Source organism: Acomys minous (assembly GCF_964271855.1).
Source record: "Acomys minous genome assembly, chromosome: 1".
NCBI classification, from domain to species: Eukaryota; Metazoa; Chordata; class Mammalia; order Rodentia; family Muridae; genus Acomys; species Acomys minous.
This window is the reverse complement of record NC_140483.1, coordinates 85,713,247-85,740,490: the sequence shown is the minus strand read 5'-3', so window position 1 is coordinate 85,740,490 and position 27,244 is coordinate 85,713,247. Positions and strand designations below refer to the sequence as shown.

The window sequence follows — 27,244 nt, the reverse complement described above, 5'->3', positions numbered from 1 at the left end:
AATGAAAATGATGTAACTTTATACAATGGAGTATTACTCAGCAGTTTAAAAAATGTTACCATGAAATTTGCAGTCAAATGGATGCCATAAGAGAAAAATCATCTTGAATGAGGAAATCCATACTCAGAAAGACAAATATGATATGTATTCACTTGTAAGTGGATTTTATATGCTAATTAAATGGTAATCAATCCACAATCTCCAGACTGAGGAAAGTTATGTAAGAAGGATGGCTATGCCAAGAAGCACGGATCTCCTTAGGAAAGGTAAATAGAATAGATTCTGCAGGAAGACTGGGAGCAGGGAAAGAGAGATAAGAGCAGGAGGGATCCTGTGTGGGAGAAGAGATGAAAGGAGAGAAATAAAAACAAAAAATAAAATAAAACATATGCTAATCACAGTATTCATCTTTTATGAATAACTAAAGCAGCCAACAATGATCTGGATTAATCTATTACTACATATTTCTTGTTATTTAATTAACACATCCTATGATGGTTAGACAAAACACATTTTGTCCAGGTCCACCAAGAAAACAAAAAATAACCAAATAAAGAGCTCTCAAGTTTTTTGAAGGTCAAAAATCTTCAGGTACAATTTGCAAACTCTGTTCTCTGCCACACTGATGACATAATGACCTGAAGACATTTTTGCGTTTCTCACTGAGGCCGAAGGATGATTAAAGATTGAACTTTTCATAAGCTACAGATTCATCAGTATCCCTCCCTGGATCCTATTTTTACTTTATTTTCTTCTGTTTGATATACCAACGATTTTTAAACAGAGACAGGACTCTTTTAGGACCTATATAAAGTCAGTTGGTGATCACACATGCTTAGGTTACATAGCCATGCATCAAGGCCACATCTCCCTGTATCCTGAGCTCCATATTTTTCCTTTGAATGATAAGGTCTGTGGATCTGTGGGCCATAAAATAAATGGTCAGGATCATGTGAGTGCCTTAAATACTTCTATACTACACACGAGGAGACTATTCTTCTTGCATCATATTCACCAACATGGGAAAGGCAGAGTCCTGACTCTGATACCCTGTGACATATTAACAACATAAGAGGTCATTTCCCTTCTTGGAGGAGACAGCCCGTGGTCTGCTTAAAAAGATTATTTTAGCTTATTACACAGAACAAAAATTTTGAAAGACCTGAGAGAAATGTGGAAATAAGCCAGCAGAATGTCATGAGGACTTTTCAGAGACTATACTGGACAAGGAGACACTAGAGTCTTATAAAAATGAATAGTATTTCTGAGGAAAGATTTAGAAGGGATTTATTTTGGTTTTCACAACTAGAATTTAGCACATTCTTTGGTATGTTTTCAGTTAATAAAGGACCAATAACTTAGTGTTACTTGTGTTATTATGCTTATGAAATAGTCCCTATTATAAAATTAATAATAAAATTCCTAAGACAAACATAGCTTAAACTGTTATTAGAAGGAACTAATTCACATCAAGTATCAACAATAAAAGGGGAACGAGGAGATCCACCTGAAATCATATTTGAAAGTGACAGAGCAAATATGCAAACACAGACCAAATACATCTGATATGTTTTTAAATTAATATATTAGTACATTTATATACATACACATATCCTATATGTATATGATATAAGTTATTTGCATATAACTTTTGATCAGGTACATACACTGTAATCATTTTTTTCCTGAGGCATAGGAATATTGCGCTTACCAAAGCTCTGAACCCCTAATCACTCACTTATATTTTCTGTCATTGATTGTATTCATGTTTATGATAAATAGTATAATCAATGGTAAAATACACTTGTTTTATAACATTATATCATAAAACTCAACTACCAAATTTACTGAACACACCTCTTCCATCACAAGTAAACGTCTGCTCTAAAGTGTTGCAGTGATCTAGCATATTGCAAATTATCCTCTGTAATATATCCTGATGTTAATATTGAGCCATAAATTATATCCCTGCATTGGGTATTGCCCTTATAACAACTACAATTTCAAGCTTTTATATGTAATTTTCCTTATCACTTTGGTATAACTATTTCTTTAAATACTCTATGTATGACTTTAATTTTGTAAATGAGTCCACATTAGCCAATGTCATAATGTGTAGTTATCAATGATGCCTTTAATAGTCATATTTGATTGATAAGAATTGTAAACTCTTTGTAGGATTCATCTTCTGGCATATAATTGATTTGAATCTGAGTGCCTGGAGTTCAGCTTCTCTTGAAAAAGCAAGATTTATCAGCTCTGTTGTGATTCAGTTCAGAAAATTATATAAACTGTGTCAGAAATAAGGAAGTTGTGTAACTCAGAGCTGAGATTCTTTGATATGTTATGGGAAAGAAAAATGGCAGTCTTTATGTTATTTATACATCATTCTTAAGAACCAACTGCAGAATGTGTAATTTTTCCATACATATTTGGTTTCCATGTGGACACATAAATGACTCACAAATCAGAAAAATCTAATTTGAGCATGGTTTGACTAATTCCGCTAATGAACATCACAAATTGTTCAAACACACATCTGTTGAACATTATGTATGTGTTGGCCAAATTTTGTTTGTGTGTTTTCAGTTAAGTGCCTTAAAAATATCTTAGCATTTTAACCAAAGACATAATCACACATTTGAAGGGAAGCATTCTTATCAGATAATTGTAATGTTTATATACCAAACTTACTGGGATGATGTTAATCACTTTGGTTCTGGTACTTTAATTGCAATTCCAGTAAAAGAGCTACATCTTGAAAACTTATTCTTATGCATTCATCTTTCAGCAGACAAGATATCTAGTTGAACTGGAAATGTAGATTGCCTTACCACACTGCTTATCACACATAAATTTTGACTCTGTCTTTTGTCTTTGCTTGGCAGAGCATCAGAAGATGTGTCTCTAGCTCTTGGCTAGAATCAGCTCTGTCTAAAACAAATCTGATGAATTCCAAGCACTCCAGGAAGTGATTTTATCAATACATTTAAAAAATGCTCTGACAATTGCCAGTTATCACAAGTAAAAACAAGCTATAGAGTCTGTACCTGGTGTTATAATGTATAAAACAATTGTATTTTAATTAAATATTATTAAAAATAATTTGATAGATTTCTCCATAGATATCAAATCCACTGATTTTTAAGTTTCCCATATTTTCCCATAACTTAAAAATACCATCTACATAGCCTAAGTATTCTTTAGATTATGATTACTAATATAATTTCACTACTGTGTAAATAGTTGTAATATATATTGTTTATGAGAAAGTTGCATATAAATAGTCTATGTGTTTATTACAAAGCTAATGGGGTTTTTAAAACATTATGACCAATGATTGTTTCAAGCTATGGATGTTATACTTGTAAGTATAACGGGACAACTTAATACATTATTGTTTAAGATTATTAACAATTCTTCTAATTTTAATTGAAATATATTTAGAGAACTTGAATTATGACTTATTTTAAAAAGTCCTATGCTCAATCTTGCATTCCCAAAGGCTGTAAAGCTCTATATTTAGAATGCTATGTATAATATTTTATATCTAGAAGGATTGGAAAAGATTGTAAAGACTAAATGAGGTCATATGACTGAAGCCCTAACCTATAGCTTTGGTAGTCTCATGAAAGTCAGCAGGCTTCCATTTGCCTTGTGAGATGCTGGGAAAGATGACTGTGTGCAAGTCAGGAAAATAGTCATCTTCACATAGTGGCATGGCTGGTGCTTTATCTTTGAACTTTCCAGCCTCCAGAAGCATATAGATTATACAAAAACTCTTCAATGTTATTCAACTATATAGTTTATTGCTTTATTATGGTGCATTAAAGAAACTGAAATGATATTGAAGTTTTAAAATATGACCTGTTATTTCAAACTGCTTGAAAAATAAAAATAAGGACACTATTTCATATAAGCATGAATAATCTTTCTAGGTCATCTCAAATATACTCCCAATATCTATTCATGCTTACCTTAATTTTACAAGTACCTATTATGTATTTTAACTTTCTGATATAATTATTAGCACCTCTATAACTTAACTGAAAACTTTAAAAAAAAGATTTATTTATTATTTATATAGCATTCTGCCTGCATGTGTACCTGCACACCAGAAGAGGGCACTAGATCTCATTATATATGGTTGACTGGAAATTGAACTTAGGACCTTTGGAAGAACAGCAAGTGCTCTTAACCTCTGAGCCATCTCTCCAGCCCAAACTTAAAACTTTTCTAAGGTAGACTTATTATCACCTATGAATTCAGTCATTGCTCTGAAAAGAGTTATTAGAAGGCATAGTGAATACTTCGTCATTTTAACATTGATATAATTATACAAAACATTTATATTAAAATATGTTTTGAAACTCTATTTTTCGGTGTTTCCTTGTTTTATTGAATTTCAAACACTTATTATTTTCTGAAAGAATGCATTTAATTATAAATATAATGGCTATGTATTTATAAATCAAGTTTACTATGTCAAAGTTCTTTATATTTTTGTAACAAAATGGAAGCACACATTTTAGCTTTAGATCATCTTACACTGTTTTTGGGGTTCCAGAATATTTGGAATATTATTTCACAGAATTTATTTTCTTCCACATGTCTTGATCTAAGCTACTTTTATGTTACAACTTATTACAAAATTATTGATTTCTGTAGCATCATTGTAGATTTAAATTTTGCCCATATTTCAAATGAACACAAAAGTTTCCAGGCAAGGAAACTGTCAGATGCCACCTTAACCAAGCAATCAAGTCAGTTTCACTATAAATGTGTCAGCTGACCACGCAGCACCTCCTGACAGGATAACGAGCTGCATTGCCAAGTATATCCTCTCTTCATGTGTTCACTACAAAGAGACAAGAGACTGGTCTCCATTCTGAGATATTCTAATGAGTTACTGGTAAAGATTGACAACATAATATTCAATTCTCAGAGGGATCCAGCACTATGAAAGCAACATACATATGAGCTCTTATCTCTAAAAAAGAAGCTGTAGACAATTGACTTAAATTTGCAAAAGAAAAATTTGGTTTCTAATGAATTCTCCAAAGGTATCTTAACCACACACCTAAGGGTAGGTCCCATGCCCAACCATGAATAGCAAATACAAAATGAACTTAATGATAATTTTTGTAGACTTTATGTCTTATTTTGAGCTTTTTTTCCCCCCAGGTCTTTGGCTTGTATACTGTAATTTCCATTTTTGGGCTTTTTTTTTTAGGTTTTGGATCTCTCTTCCCCTCTCACTCTTCCCCACTTTTCTGATTTGTTTGTTTCTTTGTTTGTCTGTTTACTAGTTTTCTAAAGATGGAGAGTAAAAAAGAATAAAGGTGGGTGGGTGGGAGGTGGAGATCATCTGGGAGGAGTTGGAGAAGAAAAACTATGACCAGAACATAGTGCATAAAAATATTTTCAAGTGAAATGTATATGTACATAAGAACTACAACAGGAGCCAGGGAGAAGCTTCAGGCTGTAAAGTGACAGTTGGAAAAGCATAAGGACCTGAGTTTGGGTATACAAAGCTCTTAGGAAATCCATAATTGTTGGCACAAGCCTGTAACCCCAGCACAAGTGAGGCAGGAAGTGACAAGAAAACCCCTGAAGTTCATTAGCCAGCAAAACTCATTAAACTGGTGAGCTCCAGGTTTAGGGCTAGAACCTGTCTTAAAAACTGTAGTGAAGAGGTAGGCATATATCTCTGGCATCTGTTATTCATAATAGCCAGAACATGGAAACAGCCTAAGTGTCCAACAATAGAAGAATGGATAAAGAAACTGTGGTACATATACACCATGGAATACTATTCAGCTATTAAAAAGAAGGAATTCCTGAAATTTGTGGATAAATGGATTGAGCTAGAAATGATCATGAGTGAGTTAACCCAGAAGCAGAAAGACTCAAATGGTATATACTCACTTATATCTGCATATTAACCCAAGGGGCATGTCCCATGAAAGCCTTCAAGTACCAGGAAACTAAGACAGAGGGGAGGACATCCTATTGGGACTCTAGATAAGAGAATCATGGTAGAATGGCAAAGTAGAAGGATCCAGAGGGTCCTAGAAGCCTACAAGTAGAACATTATGATAGGCAGATTTGGGCCCAGGGGTCCCACTCAAACTAAGGCACCAGCCAAGGACAATTCAGGCCATAAACTTCAAACTACCCAGATCTAGCCAATGGACAGGACATTCTCCACAGTAGAGTGGAGAGTGGGATATGACTTTCTCATGTACTCTGGTGCCTCACCTTTGACCATGTCCCCTGGACGGGGAGACCTGGTGGCAATCAGAGGAAGGACGACAGGTTACCAAGAAGAGACTTGATACCCTATGAGCATATACAGGGGGAGGTAATCCCCCTCAGGAACAGTCATAGGGGAGGGGAATAAAGGGAAAATGGGAGGGAGGGAAGAATGGGAAGAGACAAGGGATGGGATAACCATTGAGATGTAACAAGAATAAATTAATAAAAAAAAATCTGGCATCTGCATACACCTACATTGACACATGCATATACAGACAAATACATTCTCTCTCTCTCTCTCTCTCTCTCTCTCTCTCTCTCTCTCTCTCTCTCTCTCTCTCTCTCCCCCAAAAACAAAAATAAACAAAACCCAAAACACTATTAAGCTACAAATTATCCAGGTTGAAAATGTGTAATGAGATAGGGCAAAAGGAAAGCAGGATGCTGGATTGATCTCCTCCTGGAAAAACAATTTATTAAGAAAAATCTGAACACAACTTATTGAATAGTAAATGTGTTTTATACCAATATCAAGTTCACAGTTTGAGTACTTACAATAATCACTTAGGAGTCTATCTTTTGGAGGAACTGAATTTTGAAACAGTAGTTTGAATTATTTTTTATGCTTAAAATTACAAAAAAATTTTAATTATGCCTCATCATTTGACAGATAAAGAGATAAAGTATTTTTTTCAGTGACTTGGTAAAAATTACAAGAAAATTCCAGCTTTAATTTATGTGGTTTTGCTTACTGATTTTCCTACTTGATAAAGATTGCCCAGTATTCCTAAGGGGATAAGACACTTAGCCTATTTTGCCTGAATTTGAATAATCTATATAAAATAAAAGAGAATTCACAGAGGTATTGATGTTCATGCAAACATTTGTTCGTGTATCTGTGTATCAACACTTCTGGTTTCCCCTCCTTCATGGCTAGGGTTTAACTTTAGATTTTACTGCTTTTCTTAGTCATGGTCCCCTGTTCTGATTATAAATCAGATATGCTTTCTATTAAAAAGTCTTTAGTCTTAGCTCTTCAATCGAGCACTGAAATACAGTCTCTCCTAAAAGTAGAGATGCCATGTGTATTTAAGAAGGAAATGATAAAAGAAGGAAAAGAAAGAAATGTAAAGGTCAGGCTTAACAACTCAGGGAAAAGATTTAGTGGGATACAGTATTGAATCTGTTTGTGAAAACTGTCTCAAGCAATCAAACTAAGACTTATAATAATATGATTATTCATGTAAATGGTATAAACAAACAAACATTATCATTACAGGACATATTTAAATATGTTTAAACCAGAAAAATTAGTTTGCTTTATTATTATGTAATTATATATTTATCTCAATGACCCAAAGAACTAGCAGTAAGGTCAATGCTCACGTCAGTGAGGTCATCACATCAGAACATGTCAAAATAATGATAGTTGGCTTTACATATAACCTAATTACCATCATTAGCTTATATCTTGTTTTCTATACTAAAACTTCTATGTAAACACAGTATAAAAACTCTATTTTATTCTTAATTTTTACTCCTTCTTTTACCAAACAGGTGGCAAACAGAATATCAATAAGTTCAAACAGACATGAAAGTAAGAAAGATCATTAATTCATTTCAGTCGGCATAGACTGAAAAGAAAATTTGCAAGCAAAGCTATGTGGTTGTCTGCAGTCCAATCTATCTCCAAATGTTCTCCAAGCTCTCCCAACTTTAGTTTTAATGTTCTCCATTCAAGTCTTAGCAATTTGTCATTTTCATTTAGAAATTACTAAAATAATGAAGATGGCAAAATGAGCTTAAATAATTTTAGGTTTCTGCATATTCAGGTTTTCCCATATTGTGAAAAGCACAAACTTTGAATTATTGATTTCATATGGAGATTTCATATGATAAAAAAACCTGTCTGGAAGTATTTCTTAAAAAGATGATTTTATTTGCATCCCACAGAGCTGATCCATGTCCAGACTCTTTTGAAACCCCCAGGAACTCCAAGTTTCTACCAGCAAGCTAAGAGGATAAGAATAAGTACCTTCACCAATAAACTTGTTACAGATTTCTTACTTAAGAATACCACCCCTTCTTAAAAAAATAACAACAAAATCACCACTGTTCTCTCTTTTTGTTCTTTTGTTTCTTTCCTTTTCCTTTCTTTTTTTTTTTTTTTTTAGGATGGTTTTAGGGTTTTGATTTTTCATGATATAGTGTTTCTGTGTAGCCTTGAGGGTATTGGACTCCCATTGTAGACAAGGCTGGCTCAACTCACAGAGATCCCCCTGCCTCTGCCCTCTGCCTGCTGGGATTACAGGCGTGTGCGTCTGCACCCAGCTTTCTCTTATGTTTCAATCTGACTATAAGCAACATACATGTTTAGAAGACAGTTTTCTGTTTAATATATTTTTTTGTGCACTAGAATCCAAATAATATGTATTCAAGTACGATATGTTTTCCAAGTAACTAATATTTTGAATTTGTTATTTTCTTTTTTGTGTTTCTAACAAATACCCAAGAGAAAAAAATTGGCACCTAATCTCATTACTACAATTTGTTTTCATGGTAAAACTTTCTTTTCTGCAGTAATGAACGCAGCCACAGTGTTAGGAGGTATAGATATTTTGGAGATGGATATGCTGATGAATAATAAAGAAAATGTCTGGGAAACGTTCACCAACATATACAATTTAAAGGCATGTGAGTCAGAAACACTGCATTTCTATGTATTTGATTTCTACTGGGCAACGGGCATAAATTCTCCCTGAATGAGTACAGAAGAAACGGGAGTAGCATAAAAGGCAAGAGTGATGTTAATGATGAGAGAAGCAGACTGTGGAAGGTGCAGGAAGACCATATTTCTGTGAAAGTAATGGCCTCAGGCACAGCCATCGGCTGCCAGCCCATTACAGTTAGGAAAGATGAAAACCACTTAATACCTGGAACAGAGACTTAGTGGTTTTGTAGACAATTTTTTTTGTCACACAGTTAGGGCATGTTAAGTGAGAAATACCAAGGTGAAGGAAAGACTGAGGTGAAAACCGATACCAATGTAATCTGTTGGGTGGGAAATGCGGCCTCCTATGTATGTCAAACAAACTTACTGTAATATGCAGCCCAGGAAGAGCAAAAGAACCTCTTTACCTCATTTGCTCCATAAGAAAACATATAGATAAAGTCCAGCAGTAATTAACCAAGGGGAAAGCACATCATTACTCTCCAAACAGAACTTAATCATGATAATATATCGTCTTATGTGCATTTAGGATCAATAATTGAACAATTTCTATCGTACAAAAAGCAGAGGAAAGCTATCAATAAGGGTCATGTATCATATCTAAAACCACTCGAGGACTGGGAACTGCAGAGATGGCTGTCAGTATAATGCTTGCCTCATACCCACTAGGATCTGAGTTCAGATCTTGATTCCAGGGATGGAAAGGCACAGATAAAGCACAGAGTCAGTCTAGTGAAATCAGGAAATCTTAATGATAAATTTTTATTTCCCATACAGTCAATTGATTTTTAAGGTCTCATGCCATTATTTTACTCTTAGAATTTGAAAATGTGAGGGAACCCACAAAAATTATTTCTAAGTCCATAACTAAGTCCAGCTCAAAATATCATTATTATGAACATTGAAAAATACAAATACTATTCTGTGTGTGTATGTGTGTGTGTAGCTACTTTCATGTAAGGAATAACTCATAATACATTTCATAGAGACTATCAATAGTATTAATTCATATTATGTGATAAAGCAGAATTGTGAAATGTTAACACACTGAATATCCAGTCTAAATATATTTTTAATGTGCATGTGTATATAATTGTGAAGGCTTATACAAAAGAGTGTAGTGCTATTGGAGACCAGAAATTTGTAAAATGCCCAGCTTGAGGGCACGGAATTATACTTGTGACCTTTTCAAGAGCATTTTCTGTCCTTAACCTGAGACATCTCACCAGATCTCCTATTATTTTTATATCATTACTAAGTAGTAAAAATAAACAGTAGATGTCAGTGTTTCTACTTTAGAGGTGAGAAAACAAAAACTTAATGACACTAGGCAATTTACTTCGAATTATACAACCAGAACTAGAAATAAAACTCGTCAATCACTTAGATTATGTGACCTAATAAAGCCATGACATTTATTTAAGTCTACAACTTCCTTCAAAATATCTAAAAAAGATACAAAAGCTGGTTGATAAAGAGTGTGGCCAATTCTCTAGCATGATGCATGTCTTAGAAGACTATTTCATAGTTTCTTTTTCTTTCCTTCTTATCATATGCATTTATATCCACCACACCTTTATATAGAATATTTGGTTCACAGTCCTACAAACACATCTGATCATAGTCATTGAACTACAAGCAAACAAAAGAAAATACATTAATATTTATAGATTCTAGTAAATGTAATAGAATCAAAGTTAGTTTTATCCTGCTACTTCAGATTACTAAGCCCCTAAAGAAACAAATTGTCAGCTCATCTGTACAGAATATATAATCCTTATGATCCGTGTCACCAAGTCTAGAAAGAAATATGAGGTCTAGTACTTTTTGTTCTAGAAAATAAATACCTCAATCCATCTCAAGATGTTAAATTTTTTACTTTTTAAATTTTAGCAAGGCTGAGGATCTAAAATTTATTTATATTTTGTGCACTTCACTAGAAACATTTGTATGGCCACCATTCAATACATATCATGAAAGAAAAAAAAAACACAAACTTACTTGCATGTTTAATGATATATGTCATCACTTCTGACTCTCCGATATAAGACACACACACACACACACACACACACACACACACACACACACACACACACAAACACACACACATTTTCTGTGATATAGAATACTGTGTGCTGTAAATAACCTACAAATCCTGAGGATCAAGTTCACATCAAATTCAAGTCATTGCTTTGTAACAATGGACCTTCCTCAATTACTTTTGTACAAGGAATTAAGTTAGGATGAAGTAAAAAAAAATGTTGGTACTTATAAAATATTGATGATTTTAGTAGTTGTATAAGATAATGAGTATAAAGTGAATATGTACATTATATTTTTTGGTATTGACATATTTTTTGTTTTAGTGCAGGAAAATTGAAGCCTCTTTTCCAAAATGAGTCTTTCTCCACAGACCTAGAACACACAAACTAACTTTTATCCTGTTTCCCATACAATATAAATCAGTATCCTAAACATTATAAAAATGATAAATATTTTTAAATTACCTTGAACAATGTAGGTATTCATTAACCTTTTCCTAGAATTTTAACCCAATCTTGTGAAAAATCACCAATATTAAACATTTGCCTTTTCATATTTTAAATAAAAATAAATCTACTTTAGAAGTAAATGCATCAGTAACCATGCTACGCTCTATTAGGAAAGGACACTTTAACCTGGTGAGAGGAAAGGAAAACACACAAATGATCTTTCCTATTAATCTTTTTTTTACCAGTGCAAAGTGTCACACTGAGAAATTTAAGACATCATAATATTTTGAAAAGTCTATCACCCAGGAATAAAGATTAAGAACAGTGAGCATCAAGCTATGCTCTCTTGACATGCCCTCTAGGTAAGTGAGTTCTCAAAACAATATTTCCTATCCAAATATTTAGACAAAAATTCCTTATTTGGCTGCTACATATCACCAGATGTATACATCATAAATTGCTCATCATTTGTCTAATAGCTCCTCAAACTGAATTCTACTCATGCTCAGAGTTTACAAAAAGGATATTTTCTAAAGCAGGAAAAAAAATCACAGTTCTTTGAGAAGAAAATAACTAAGAAAATGAATTTTGGACTGCTTATAAGTTAAGTCAAAGAATTTCATGTTGTAATTTGTAATAATAAGTAAGCAGAAGGATACATAATGGTGGATATGTTTACACAGTATCATAAAACAAGCCAGTAGATAATAACCAGCTATATTTGATGCCAGAGGAGCAGATGTTTTCTTCTATGAAATAAATACTGGTAAGTTTAAGATATTCCTGTAAGAGGGTACTAGAAACCTACAAGAAGAACATTATGACGGGCAGATCTGGGCCCAGGGGTCCTACTCAAACTATGGCACCAGCCAAGGACAATACAGGAAGTAAACATTGAACCCCTTCCCAGATCTAGCCAATATACAGGACATTCTCCACAGCTGAGTGGAAAGTGGGGACTGACTTTCACATGAACTCTGGTGCCCCATTTTTGACCACGTCCCATGGATGGCAGGGCCTGGTGGCACTCAGAGGAAGGGTAGCAGGCTACCAAGAAGAGACTTGATACCCTATGAGCATACACAGGGGGAGCAGGTCCCCCTCAGTCACAGTCATAGGGGAGGGGAGTAGGAGGAAAATGGGAGGGAGGGAGGAAAGGGAGGATACAAGGGATGGGGAAAAATTGAAATGTAATATGAAAAAGTTAATAAAATATTTTAAAAAGATGTTCCTGTAAATAACTCTGCCACTTCTCCCCATACTCCTATAAGCAACCTTGATGAAACTTACTGAAACACACACACACACACACACACACACACACACACACACACACACACACACATCTATGAACGTAGATGGCAGACTAGTTGGGAAGGAGAAAGGTATCAGTGGAAGGAGAAGGAGGGAATTTCTTGAATGTGTTAGGTGTGTCTTTGAATGTGGTAAAAATTCATTATATACATATAAGAAAATGTCATAACGAAACTCATAACATTCAATTATATAAACTGACAAAAATTTTCAATATCAACTTGTGAAGAAAACATATTACTGCATTTGTACTATGTCATCTTGTCCTAATTGTGGTAATAAGAGCTAAGCTGTATGAGGTGTATAGTGCTACACCAGGCCTCCAAGATTTAAGAGCATCATTCCTTAATTTATGGCTTCACTGTCCTACCTGACACAGTAGTCAGTAACAAAAATCTAAACTTTTTCAGAGAGGATTATTTTGTCTGTTTATCACACACACAAAAAAAGTTAGCAGCTCTTTCCATCCAACCATAGACACTGACAGTAACCATTTGTAACTTTGAACAACCACATGCCCTACCTTGCCTACATAGAGGGGATCTGAACCCATGTATTCTTCCAGCACGAAGAATTGATTCCACACCCAGCTGCGCTTTGTCCGGGACCTCCCTGACTGGAAATAGGGCTTGGATCGCGACCTTGGCAGCTCTGCTTGACTGGTCCCAGAAAAGCACAGGAAGAGAGCTATAAGCTGTAGAAAATGGCACAACTCTACTTTGCCCAGCTTCATCTTTTTTTTTTCTTCCTTTTTCCTGTGTAAGAGAAAAACCTTGACAAGAGAAAAGGCACAGTTCTAGTTGGCTTCGTAGCTCTTGCCTCCGGCAGTGTGTCAGCTGGGGGTCCAGAGATAATAATTTGTAGAGTGTTGGATTGGAAGAGGTCACCAGTGCTGAGGAGCCGTTGCCAAGGAGTCGTGTAATAGTTACCTAGAACAAAGACAAGAGCTCACGTCAGAAATCAGAACATGTAATCATGCTAAGATTTTAGCTACTAACAAGACTGGATTTCAAGAAATAATATTTGGCTAATCATGAAAATATTAATATATATGCTTACAAAATTACAATAATGGGTGCAACATTTATACATAATGACTGCTGTTTTCAGAATGACCTTCATTCCACAGTAGAATTTTTATGCTTCTTCTAGGGCATTGCATTTAGTCTTATGATTTCATCTACAAAAATATTGAAAATCATTTTTAAAAATTATTTTAAAAGTTAGCCATTTTATAGACCTTACATAAGTTGCATTCATTGGTAGTAGGATGTGAAAAACAACCATCTCAAAACAGAGATAAGCAAGTAAGAAGACTATGTCCTGTTTTACATCTCTCCAGTGAAACTGTAAAGAAAAATAAGGAATATGGTGATTCACAACTGAGGCACACAACAGCAGCTGTTTTGATTTGTCCTGATTTGATTGTGACCATCTGTATAGCTCAGTGGCTTCCATTTTCTACTGTTCAGACTTACTGTCATTTGCACTGCGTAGCATGGATGATGTGCTATTTCACTGTGGTAATTTGTTATTCCATGAATCTTTATTAAATGCTTTATAATATGACTTCTGTATAACAGTGCCTTTCTTCATAAGCAGCTAAAGATCTGACTCATAATACTCAATAAATAGTCAAGAAAAAATGTATTTATGAATCTTATTGATTTTTTGGCTTGCAGCCAGGTCGTGCTTCAGGGACAGCATAGGAAAAAGTCCATACTCTGATATCTACTGACTGCAGTCACAGAATCCTAATTATGAAAGAGATAGAAAATCAGCCTGGCATGGTGGTGTACACCTGTAATTCCAGAACTCAGGAAGGCAGGGGTGGGAGGATCTCTGTGAGTTCGAGGCCAGCCCGGACTACAAAGTGAGTCTAGGACAGCCAAGGCTACACAGAAAAACTCTCTTGAAAAGCAAACAAACAAAAAGAAATAAAAAACCAGTTACAAACTCCTGACACACCCCCAAAACAGAGGCATATGAATTTATAAAAACAATCTCACTCAAATCACTCTGTTGAACTTTGTGAATTCATTTTCTTTCTACAAATAAATCAACAATAGGATGAATACTTAACTCTGTGTGTGTATGTTGTGAGTAGATTAAAAATATCAATAACATAAAGCCAAAAGTTCCCTACATATTAAAGCAGAAAAAGATTTATCTTTAGAGTTTTTATATTTTCATTTTTAACTTTACTGTGTAACAATAACACCTGCAACCAAATACTTTAGACAGTAAAAATTTTAAAGAAAAATAATATATAAAGCAGAAATATGAACATAGAATTATCTCAGGACAAGAATATAAATGCAAACTAACCAAATTATATTACATAGATTATGTTATGCATGAGTGAGGTTCTGATATTGTTTCATTGTGAAAATATACCCAACTTTTAAAATAAATAAACAGCAAATTATTTTTGGAATTCAGAGCATGGGGGCTATTACAAATATATAGTGGCAAAAAATATGGATCTTTCCAGCAGATAAAGATAGATAATTCAGTTTGTGGTTTTAAACTCCATGATCTTGGATAAGAAAAATTATAAGAAACTACTTAAGCTGCAAGATAAAGTCTCAAGCACTTTAATGTAACTGATGAAAATAATCACAGTGACAACAACAATAGCATGTCCCTGATAGGATTAATGAAACAAATTTTAAAATGCTGAGCCTAGAGCTTGGCATGTGTAAAACAATTAAAAATAGCTCTTGAAGTTATTATCACAATAATTTTTTGGGTTCAAAGTGTTATCAGAAATGTAAATATTGTTAGTGAATTGATGTTATTTTTTATTCTAATGCTACCAATAGCTAAATTATTTAGATAACTGTTACCCTAAGTGAAAACATCCTAAAAAAGCAGATTTGATGCCATGGAATTACACACCCATGAATCAAAAGCAGTCACATGGATAAGGGACTCCAACATACTTGCTGTGAGAAATTCTTAACTATTTCCAAAAGACAATTTTGGTAAGCCAAATACTGAATTGAAACTGAAGTTGATTTAAGTTAACTAATGGGGACCAGATCACTGGGATCTTGCTATTTATCCTTGCTATTTACCCTCTGCAATTTTATTTTTTAGATGAACAAAATAAAAATTGGTGAAATAAAAATCATTACATGGTCTAGGATATTTTTCCATGTGTTGCTGTTAGGGTTTTAACAATTACACAAGAGTGATACTGCCAGCTTTATTGTAAACCTATAATTAAAAAAAAAAACTATTGCCAATAATTAAACAGGAAGAATTTGAGAAGTTTAAAAAGGATTTATTTGTAAAGGAAGCACTTGGCCTGCTTGTTCAGCTTAGCATGCTCTGTAACTAGCCCTGTTCAATTAACTCATATTGCCTCTTGAAGATCGTTTCTCATCTATAAAAAACATTGTAGATTGATCAAAGAAACTACATCATTGAAGAAGGGAATCATTGAATGCACCCTGACTCTTGAGATAATATTAATGAAGGAAAGATACCTAAGAATTGTGTGCTCTTTCCTTTAAATGAAGAGTTGTGAAAATAGCTAGCAGGCCGGGCGGTGGTGGCGCACGCCTTTAATCCCAGCACTTGGGAGGCAGAGGCAGGTGGATCGCTGTGAGTTCGAGGCCAGCCTGGTCTACAAAGTGAGTCTAGGACAGCCAAGGCTACACAGAGAGACCTTGTCTCGAAAAAACCAAAAAAAAAAAAAAAAATAGCTAGCAGGAAAACTAACCTTGACATACAAGTGCGTGCACTTTATCTCTGAAGTTGATGAACTTGGAATAGGATACACTGTCAGAAGAGTCTTCAGAGACTGCACTTCTTCTAATCTAGTTCATATGTAGTGTGGGAATTTAACTACATAACAAGTCAGTTTACGAATTTGTTGGCATGTTAATGAATCTGAACAGCTTTCTAAACAATTCTAATGCATTTTCTTGTAGCATTTGAATTATTTGGTAGGGCCTGTACCAAATTGTTTTTATTTTACTTTGAGGCCTGAAATATTATACCAGGATAAAACATTGAATGGTGGAATTCTGTTCTGTGATGTAGATAGATATGTCTGTGATACCCTTTATAAAATTACTTTGAAAATCAGTAAACAGTATCTGTATAATTCATGTTATATTCTGCAGCATTTTTCATGGATCTGCTAGGGATATCTGCCCATTACAGCAAGAGAAAATCTGGGATTATTTTTGAAGGGGGGGTGGTTTTATTCCTTCACAGTCAACCTTCTCTAAGTCTTTGCTTCATTTGGGAAACAATATAATTCTCAAAATAGAATGAATTAATAAAGGAAAAAAATTTAAAAAAAAAAAAGAAATACCTAAGTTACCAGAAAGCTTTGCAAGTTTGAAAAAGAAACTTAAAAGGCCACGTACTTTTTAAATTCCTTTCCTGAATCCTCAAGTATGTAAATGAGGCAAGAAGTGAAAACAGCAAGTCAGGTCCCCACTTGTCTTGAAATGTTATCACAGTTTAACAGAATAAAAAAGGGACATGCCTGTGATATGTTAATGAAAAAAAGAATGTAGAACAGTTCTACAAAACCACTGTGCCTTGAGGTGGTATATCATGTAAAAAAATAACCTCTAACTTTTATTTCAAAGAAGATAAACAAAAATAACAACAATCCTGGAGTTATATGTCCCTGTGAATATCAATAGTAACAGCTAAAAATTGAAGATTCTGACGACAGCTTGGCTATGTTGTCATTATATATGTATATATATAATGGTGTCACAGCAGCACATAGGCATGTTAATGATTTTAAGCTCAGGATAAATTTCATTTGCTAACATTTCACAATCAGCCCAATATCATCCCATAAATGTGTTCCAAAGGAAGAATGATGCATTTAGCTTTAGTTTCTACAGTTCATCATTTTATCTGCTGCCTTCTATCTTATCTGAGTTTCACATGCACAAACTAGCAAAAGGACCCGTGTCAGAAATAAGCACAGACACCATGTCCATGCTCTCGGCTGGGTAGCATGTGCTTATGGAAAAAATAACCTAGGTAGTCAATTTTCTAAGTTTTTGAACATCTCATCTCTTTTCTATGGTTCAGAAAAAGTATAAACAAATGTACTGGTATAAAATGGGTAGTTTCTACATATTATGGTTGTCTTTGGGATATATTCAGACTTGGAGCATTTTAACTGAGAAAAAAAAGTAATTTCTTAAATCTGAGAAAAGGAGCAAAGAGGGGCTAAGGTAATTATTTAGAATGGGACTGATGATAAGTGGTTAGACTTTACTAGATGTAAACCTGAAAGAAAAGATTTTACTTATTTAAAAATAACTTTTTTATATTTCAGGGTAAGGGTTTACATTTTTTGTAATAGTGTTTACTTTTTCTGAGGTGTTTAATATAAAATATCACTATAAGTATTACTATGATAAGCATAATTTATTTATTAATCACTAGATTAAATATCAGAGCTTTAGAAAATGTAAAATGTACTGAAGCAGAGATAAAAAAGGAAAGCCACGAGCATCAGTCATTCCAACAGTATTTACTAAACCAACATCAGTTATCTGAACCTAAATAACTGCAGCAGCAAAAATTTTGCTCAAATTATTAGTTTCACTCAAATTACAAAGATTTATTTCAGAATAGATTATTTATTATATATCTAAGTTCACTAAAGAATATTATTTTATCAAGATGAGTTTATTGTCACAATTTTTCTTGACTGTCTGCCTTTCTTGAAATTTCTGTTAAACCACTTTTAAAAACTAAGAAAGTGCCTGTCATGCTCAACCAAATGTTTTATGTATATTTAAAAGCAATGATTTAAGGTCTCTCCCTAATCAAAAAACTTTTATGTTTCAGCATAAGTGTAAACTGACTGGCAGATAATTATAAACCTTTCCAAAGCATCCTTAAGAATGGATTGAGGTACTCCCTATGATTCTAGCACCTTGGAGGCTGAGGCAGGAAGGTCAAGCATTCAAGGTTATCCCAGCTTATATACAGACACATTGGCTGAAAAACAAATATGAACAGCCACCAAAAGTTTGTTTAACTGGCAGTGTAGATAAGCAGAACTATGTTTTCAGAAAAGCAAATTGTGCTAAATATTCAACAGAAATAAATGTGAAAAGAAACAAATTACCAGCGTAGATTTTATAGAAACTGGAATTTATTTATTGAAATCCACTATAAATAAGAAACATATATCGCAAATTAAGATCTTTTGCTTCTGTAGTTTCTCTAAACTCTAGGCAAAGAAGAACTGCTTATCTTATAGTTGTTTGGAGTCTGCATCAAGCATAGTTCTGAGACTGGTTTAAGATATAGTTAATGAATCTCATACTAGCACACATCGTAGTTACAATTGATAATATTGTTTTAAAGGAATAAGGCCTAGCACTTGGAAGTCAGCACAATTCATGATTAGATGAAACATGATATTCCAAAACATGAATGTATCAGTCTACTTGTTTTTGGAAAAGTTATAGTAGAAAACATTACTTGAAGACTAATAAGGCATTTAATAGAATGGACCATAAAAATCAGAAAAACAACAACAACAAAAAAAAACCAACAACAACAACAACGACGACAACAAAACATAACAGTAGCCTGACAAGAATCTAACTGCTACTCCTCTGGGTGTTTGGTTGTCTTATCATTAATACAAGGTAGTACAAAAAATCATGACTGTAGCAATAACAACAAGTGAAGAATGGTTGTGTTGTTGGTCTATTGGAAGAAAACTGTCATGTTCAAGATTGTTTTAAGGTCTCAGTACATTTTGTGAACCAGAATAATTTTAATTAATTCTTATGAAAGTAAACAACGTACTTGCTTAAAAGCAAAAATGCAACAACCACAGTGGTTAGAAGGCACTGTGCAGAATCAAGAGGAATCTGTCTAAGTCTTGGAAAAAGTTAATTTTCAGATGATGCTTAGAAAAAAAGCGGTCTATTTAAATTCAAGGGGGGGGTTCCTATTGACTATATATAAATATATATCTTTTTATGATTTTATCTCTTGCATCCCAGGATATCAGTGGGAGGAAATCATAACCAATGAGGCTCATCCTGTTGTTTACCTAGGTTCAAAAAGTAGGAGTAGTTGGCTTGCATAATGGGTATTACATCCTCATTTTTGCTTTCATTCATTTATAATGGAGAATCATTTAATATATTTTAAATAAAAACATGCATTCTGTGATCTTTCAATCCATGGTTGAGCACAGGTCAGAATTCTGCCTTTCAGAGAAGATTAAGGCTAGTCAGAGCTTTTCAGAGTTCCAGCAACATTTACTTTCCAACTACATCTTTACAAGACAAGCTAGTAAAGTTAATAACTATGAAAGAGTCAAATGGAACACCACTTCAATACTAAAAATAGGATATTATTATTTTCGTGAGAGTTCATGCTAGAGAAAGCATGAAAAACTCACAAATTTGCTGCTTCTGATATTGGAGGATATTGGTAAAGCCACCGATGAGTAACATAAATGAATTCTATAGAATTTTCATGAAATGTGCAGGGTCACAGGGTCACACAGCTCCTTCTTGTGGTATTTGGGACAAACAGGTGCAGGGAGCATTTTTAAATGTCTGCAAATATTTACTTTGGTAATAAATCCCTTTATTATGGACAATTTCCATATGCAAAGATTACACAATCTTATTCAAAGTTTTTTAAACCTTAACTTGGAATTTTTATCATAAGAAATCATTTTGGTTACCCTTCATAAGGACAGGAAGGGCAGAATAAATGTAAAAGTTTATGGGATCTATTTTCTAGCAACTTTCTTTCACTGCATTAAAGAAATAGACAATAAGCAATATGAAGAATTAAGATTACCTTCTCATTACTAAAGTACCTTGACAATCAAAAGTTAGTTAGGACACTAAGAAGTTAACCATTTTCACTGAAAAACTGAGGCATATTCCACTGGGAATTTTAGAAATAGGGCATCAATTTAGAGCACTATTTGAGAATAAAAATTTAATGAATGTTATCATTTTGTTTGTCAAAATATTTAATATACCAATAGTACCTTGTGGGTAATTACTATAAATCCTACCACTTAAAAATGTCTGCAATTATTATCATTCTACATTTAATTTGCCATCATCAGTTTCTAGTGTGCTAGTATACTGCTGGGCATTACCTGAATCTGTATATTATTTCACATGGCATTCAGTGAATTTAATATTGATGAAAATACTGCCCTTTTCATTTTGAATTACATACGTAGAATATATGTACACATATATGCACATAAATATGTGTATATATGTATATATGTACATATATATGAGTGTATGTACATATATATATATATATATATATATATATATATATATATAATTTCAATTAGTGAGCCTTGGGACTTTTTGTGATACAAGATTTCTCATGTAATGAAACCATGATGAAATCCATTAGCTTAATAAGCCACAGAACATTAAAACCACAGACCACAATCTCCTAATGATAACTGGCCTAAACATACAGTCAGGGGGCCTGGAAATGAATCACACAGCCTGTAGTGTGCATCTGGCTATAACACATGGGGGAAAACTTCTATAAGTGGACTATATAGCTGATTTCACTGAAGCACAAACAATATCTAGCATAAGAGAAAGAAAAAGAAAGAAACACGGTTTATATTGAAAGAGAGAAGCCTGTATAAATTAACAATAAACAAAGTGACAAAGCACAGTCTTGCTGAATTATTTGTGTAATAACTAAATGGAGATATTGCATTTACAGGGATATCTTTATATATTTTATTCTTAAGAAATCTTGGGTTTCCAATTTTAATTTTCAGTTTGCCCTTGTATTATTTTGTCTTGGGTATGATTTATTTGACTTCCATGAAAAGCATCAATAACTACCATACAAAATAACACTAAATAAATACTACAAGAAGAAAATCTATACTATAATAGGGAATGAATGTATGGGGTGGACATCTGCATATTCAATTGCCCTGGAAATTTTGTCACTAAGGAGTCCTGCAAAAAGACAAGATGGAGGAGGGGTGGTGATCACAGGGGCTTCATTGCAGAACCAGCAAATTCCCAGAGGAGGCACTGTTGTACTGCTGATCACAGTTTGATCTGCTCTGCTTGTTAAAGGATAAGATAGTCACACAGGACCCTGTCACATGGTTTGTCCTCAGCTCCCCTTTACCACCCCAGCAAGGAGCCTCAGACTCCCTTATTCAAAGAAGAAACGATTTCATTGCAGCCCCTTTGCAATTAACTCATGCATGATGGCTAGTCTAGAAGTTTCTAAAACTCTCCATTTAAGCTATGGCTTTGAAACCTTCCAACCAAGTAAAAAACTTTCTTTTCCCTTTTCATACAAGAAAGAGCATTGTGATATGATACAGGCTGTTAAAGCAATCAATGTAAAACCTTATAAAATTCAGGAAGATTTGAATATTTCAGCAATAAATATGCACAACAGAGAATAATATGGATTTAGTACTTTATAACACATTCCTGAAAGATTTGATTAATTTATTTAACTTGACATATATACCTAATCTTCCATTTATTTCTATCTACACACAGCCTGAGAAGTTTAGACCACTGTTGCAATTTAGAAACCAAAATACTGAATAATAGGAATGCTGGCAAGAAAATGAACCTGAGAAGAGACGGTGGTTTGGCTTTTCAGACCAAAGAAGACTGAACAGTGGCCAAGAAAAAAATGTGCTCTCCACCCTCTCTTCCCTATTGGACACTAAAACCCAGAGTCAATTCAAGGGTAAGCTGCACAAATATAGATGCCTTGCAAGTACCCTTTTATAAGAAAGGAAACATCTCTCCGATATCAAATCAATAAAAGTAGACTTAAAAAGAGTTGTGAGTCTGTCAACTGATTGTTAACCCCATTCTAATGACCTATCACAGTCTCTAATTACAGTCATATCTCACACTGTGAGGGCACAATGCCCTTTTAGTAACACTGCAAACTGTATTAGCTTCTAGGAGGGTGATGGGCTGTGCCTCTTGCTTTATTTTTCTTTCTACACACAAAATCTCAGCGTGCTTTCTGAGATAGAACTATTGAAACTGGATGTTGTCTCAGAGCTTCCACTTAGATATTGATGATTAAACAACAGTATTCAAAAAAGATTTTCATAAAGTTACTGGCTAGACTAACACTCAGCCTTTTGCATTGACCCCATACTTTTCAAATTAGCCCCTAAAATAGAAGAAAGTCATTTTGAATGCATTTCTCTTCCACATAGAATAACAAGAAAAGCGTTTGGTAAACATAATGTGTAACTAGTTCTTTAGAAAAGAAGCTGTTTGGGTGGGTTTCTGAAAGCTGTCGTTGTAATTATTCTTTCTTAGCTCTTCCATCCTCTTAACAACTTCTCTTTATAAAGACTCAAAACTACTTAGATGTTGCTGACAGTGCATCTGTGCAAACTCCCTTTAACAAAGCTGGATACTACATCAAAACTCTTACAATACACTTTTGTTGGCATGAACAATTTGCATTTAAAAACTTATTTTGTCACATTGTAATGTCAATATAATGACATTAATTTTTACTCTATATATAGCCAGATTAAAGTTCTGTTAATCTGCCTCTATATAAAACAGCTGCTGGTCACAGACGTCTTGAAGGGCAAGTCTTACTTTCATAAATATTGAATTTACTATATGACTTTTAAAAGGTCTCTCAAAATAAAAGGTGTTTCATAAATATTCATGGTTTAGTATTCATATCTCCGCAGTCTTAATATGCTCAATTTATGATTTGTTTTCAGCAGCTTATGATTTCCCCAGTTCTGGATTAACTCATTTTGCTAATTTTTACTCACCTGAACTATGACATCTAAGAAATCCGAGGGGTTAACGATCTAAAACGTGAAGGCATTCAGAGTAAAGGTCCTTTTGTATTAATCCACGCTGGAAGACTGTACAGCAGCAACCAGCCTTGTGCCAAGTGAACCCACGAAGTCGAAGTCCAGCATGTGTTCCGGAGAAGCAGGGCGCCCTTTTCCCTGCTCGCACCTAAGGTACAACCAGACGGAGTAGAGGCAACCCCTGCAGATGCACCTGATCAGTGGAATACTAATTATTGGGGGAGGGAGGCAACCTTAAGTGAGTTCCACGTTCACATTAGGCCAAAGAAGTCTAGTGCAGACAGCTCAAAAGACTCCTGCTTACACAGGCACACACCTCCTTCCAGCCTCCGACCTCTGTAGAAGCCAACAGCACAGTCGGCTTGGAGTTGTGCCCGCATCAGTCCAAGGTCCAGGGAGGTTCCGCTGGGTACCTCTTTGAGGATAAAGGTGCAGACGGCGACTGTTTACCTCTGCATCTGGAGTGGACTGGGATTCGCTCTCACCCTTACTACTTCCCTCACGTTGCACTTGGTGTCTGTCAACATTGCTTTCCTATCCGAGCTGGCGAGAGCTCAGCCCTGACGCCTGTCCTACTAAGCAGAAGCACGTCTCACCACAGCACGCAGTAACTTGGGAAAGCCGCGGGAAACTCCGCAAGGATCCCCCCGCCCCGCGCCAGCTCTCCGCCGACAAATCTGTCCGGCTCCCTGCCGTGCGCAACCAGGGCAAGCGTCTGCCCCGGCGCCTGCCCAAGCTCCAAGCCAGGCACACACACTCACCTGGGGCCGCGCTACCCAGCCAGCGGCTTCAGGCACCTGAAACCTTGGCGTTTGCATCCAAAAGGATGCTCGCTTAGCTTGGGGGTTGGTGCCCACCGGCGCCCAGGGACATTGAGCTTCCAGCTATGCGGGAGGTGCGGACGCAGAGGCAAGAGATCCGCACCTGCTCAGCTGGGCGGCCGCCGACTCTTCCTCCAATCACCGCGTACTCCGCGGGACGCGGGGACACTGCGGGGCCTTGAATGCCGGAGTCTCTTACCCTGCGGGAACTAGAAGGGCCATTATTCCTCCTCCCGCGCCCAGGAGCCTTCCCCTTCCCTCCTCGCAACGCTAAACCCCTGGACAATAGTCTCGGGTACCAGGTCCGGTGTCAACGGGAGCGCGCGTCCTGGGAGAGGGCGAGAGGGCGAGAGGGCGAGAGGGCGAGAGGGCGAGAGGGCGAGAGGGCGAGAGGGCGAGAGGGCGAGAGGGCGAGAGGGCGAGCGCGGTTGACAGGGAGAGGGCGTGCGGGGTCCGGTTTGGGAGTGAGCTTTAGATGATGGTGCAGATGCCAGCGGGTGATCACTGACAGGCCCTTGTCGGAGAAGCTACTGAGACTTCAAGACCTCCTGGAGAATAGGGAAGGGCTGTTGGCTAAGACTGCCAGAGGGAGCCTCGCAGCCGGCACGGGAGCGCGCACACCCACACCCGCGCGTCCTCCTCCACCCCCTTCCTGGCTGACTGATCGGTACAGATGGATTCCTTTGCAGGAAAATAAAGAAGACGGTTGAAAGTGGGAGGGCCTCAAGCTCCCCACTTACCCTTCCATCCACCAAAGTATTTGCATTGAAAGCAAGAAAGAGGGCGAGTTTTGAGTATTTTGCAAGCCCTCCCCTACCCTCAGCCTGTCGAAGAAGCCTTTATCAATTAAGCCCTTGATGCACCAAGACAGTCATAAAACTAACCAGAACTTAACATTTTCTTGCTTGATAGTTTTGCCCTTTCATTCTCCTCAGACTGCCCTACTTTTACTTTCTTTACCAGCAGAAAATGTCCTCCCCTGCTTTGCTCTTTAACGCAAAACTTCCGAGGTGTGTGATTTCCACGCAAGGTGGAATTGAGGAGCGTCGTGAGGCCAATAGGAGCGGAAAGAGAGAGTAGCTGGGCTTTTATTCACAATGCACTCAGCTAACTGCATGGAACATGCTTTGTTTGCCTCTGTTGGGTGCTTGATTTAACCTAGTGACTTGGTGTTCAGTCACAGAGATGAAAGGTGAATAGATCAGTGTAGAGTTCCTTGCTTTTCATTTTACCCGTTCTACAGGACTCCTTCTTCTACCCGCTCGACTTAAGCTGCGAATCGGAGCACAGACTTGTTTCCCAGACTCTGATTCCTTGATTTCTCCTTCACTGAGCTCTGTTGTTCTTCACCCAGTTCAGTCAGTCCTAACCTTTTAACTTCCTTTCCCCTGCCCCTGTGCCCAGTATTTAAAGTGGACTGCACACAAATGAGTACAACAGGAAGATCATGAGATCAAAGCCAGCTGGTCTACAGGGAGACGCCTTGTCTCAAAATAAATAATAGCAATAAGAATATAATGTGAAAACTTAAATTTTGTGTTAATAATCGAATCTGTTTCAACTTCTGATAAAGCTGTTACTTATTTATTTGCTATTACTTAGCCAAAACTCAAGAGGCTTTGAGAAACATCTTTGATTTTTTTTTTTTTTCTATCTCATACTGATTTCCTCAAGACTGTACTTCTCTGTTCAGGAAAGCATCATTGTCCACATATATAGACCATAAATCCTGGCTTTATGTTTCCAGTTCTTTAAAGGACTCAAATCCTAATTTTTTTTCTGGCTCATGCCATGCAAACTATAATACTGGTGTTTTATTTGTTGTTGTTACGGTTTGTTTTTCTTTTTCTTTTTTTTTCTGGCGAATCTTGCATAATGACTTGTCTTCTGTGACTCTAACTGTGGCAGGAGGCTGTTTTGGTATTTTTTGAAACAGGGTTTCTCTGTGTACTGCTTTGTAGACCAGGCTGGCCTTCAATTCACAGAGCCTGCCTTCGCCACTGTAGCCAGCTCTAACTATTTTTTTTTAATATATAATCTCTATGGACTGAAAATTACAGGAGGGTTAAAACAATAACTCTCTATGAATAAAATATGAAGAATATTTGGCCCTTGCAATAAATGTTTTTGTAACAAGGAAGTGAAATATATCTGTATGTCTGGTGGCATTTAATTATGAATACACTAAGCTTAATGAAACTTGCTCTACCTGCCTAAGTCATTCAACTGAGAGAGGAGACACCGTGGTTGGCAGTGATTACATTCACTCACATTACCATCTTTGCAATTTATATTTGTGAGAGATGGCCCAGTATAGTTTCAAACTTCGTTCTTTCTATGTAACCAAGGCTAAGCTTGAACTCCAGATCTTCTTTTCAGGCAGAAGGTAATATATATCAAGTAATTTTTATTATATTTTATTAAATATTCTTACATATACATTTATATTATTACACATATATACAATAAATTACCTACAGCAAGAAGAAGCATGAAACAATCAGGAACTATACGTATGTTACATTCATAGTGTTTTAGTTATTTGTATTTGGCAGCCATGAAGAAAATATCTTTCCTATTTTGGTAAGTCTAAAATTCTGAATGTAAATAAATATCTATAATATCTCTTCATTATCAAATTAAAACATCTATCTAGACCTAAAAACATCTTAACACCTAAACAACTAAACTTAATGGTAAAACTAAACTATTTGGTCTTCAACCCCATCAGAGACACGAGAAGGAATAAAATTAATTGCCTGAG

General features: G+C 35.6%; 1 protein-coding gene across 1 annotated transcript in view; it reads right to left on the bottom strand.

The window, feature by feature from the left end:
* CDH7 (cadherin 7) overlaps positions 1-13,531 on the bottom strand; it is a gene marked incomplete at its 5' end in the record, with an annotated part of 74,983 nt that extends 61,452 nt beyond the window's left edge. Inside the window, one exon of the mRNA XM_084797821.1 lies at positions 13,322-13,531. Coding sequence (XP_084653947.1) covers positions 13,322-13,531 — 210 coding nt within the window. The remainder of the gene's footprint in view (positions 1-13,321) is intronic.
* Positions 13,532-27,244: the final 13,713 nt, after the last annotated feature.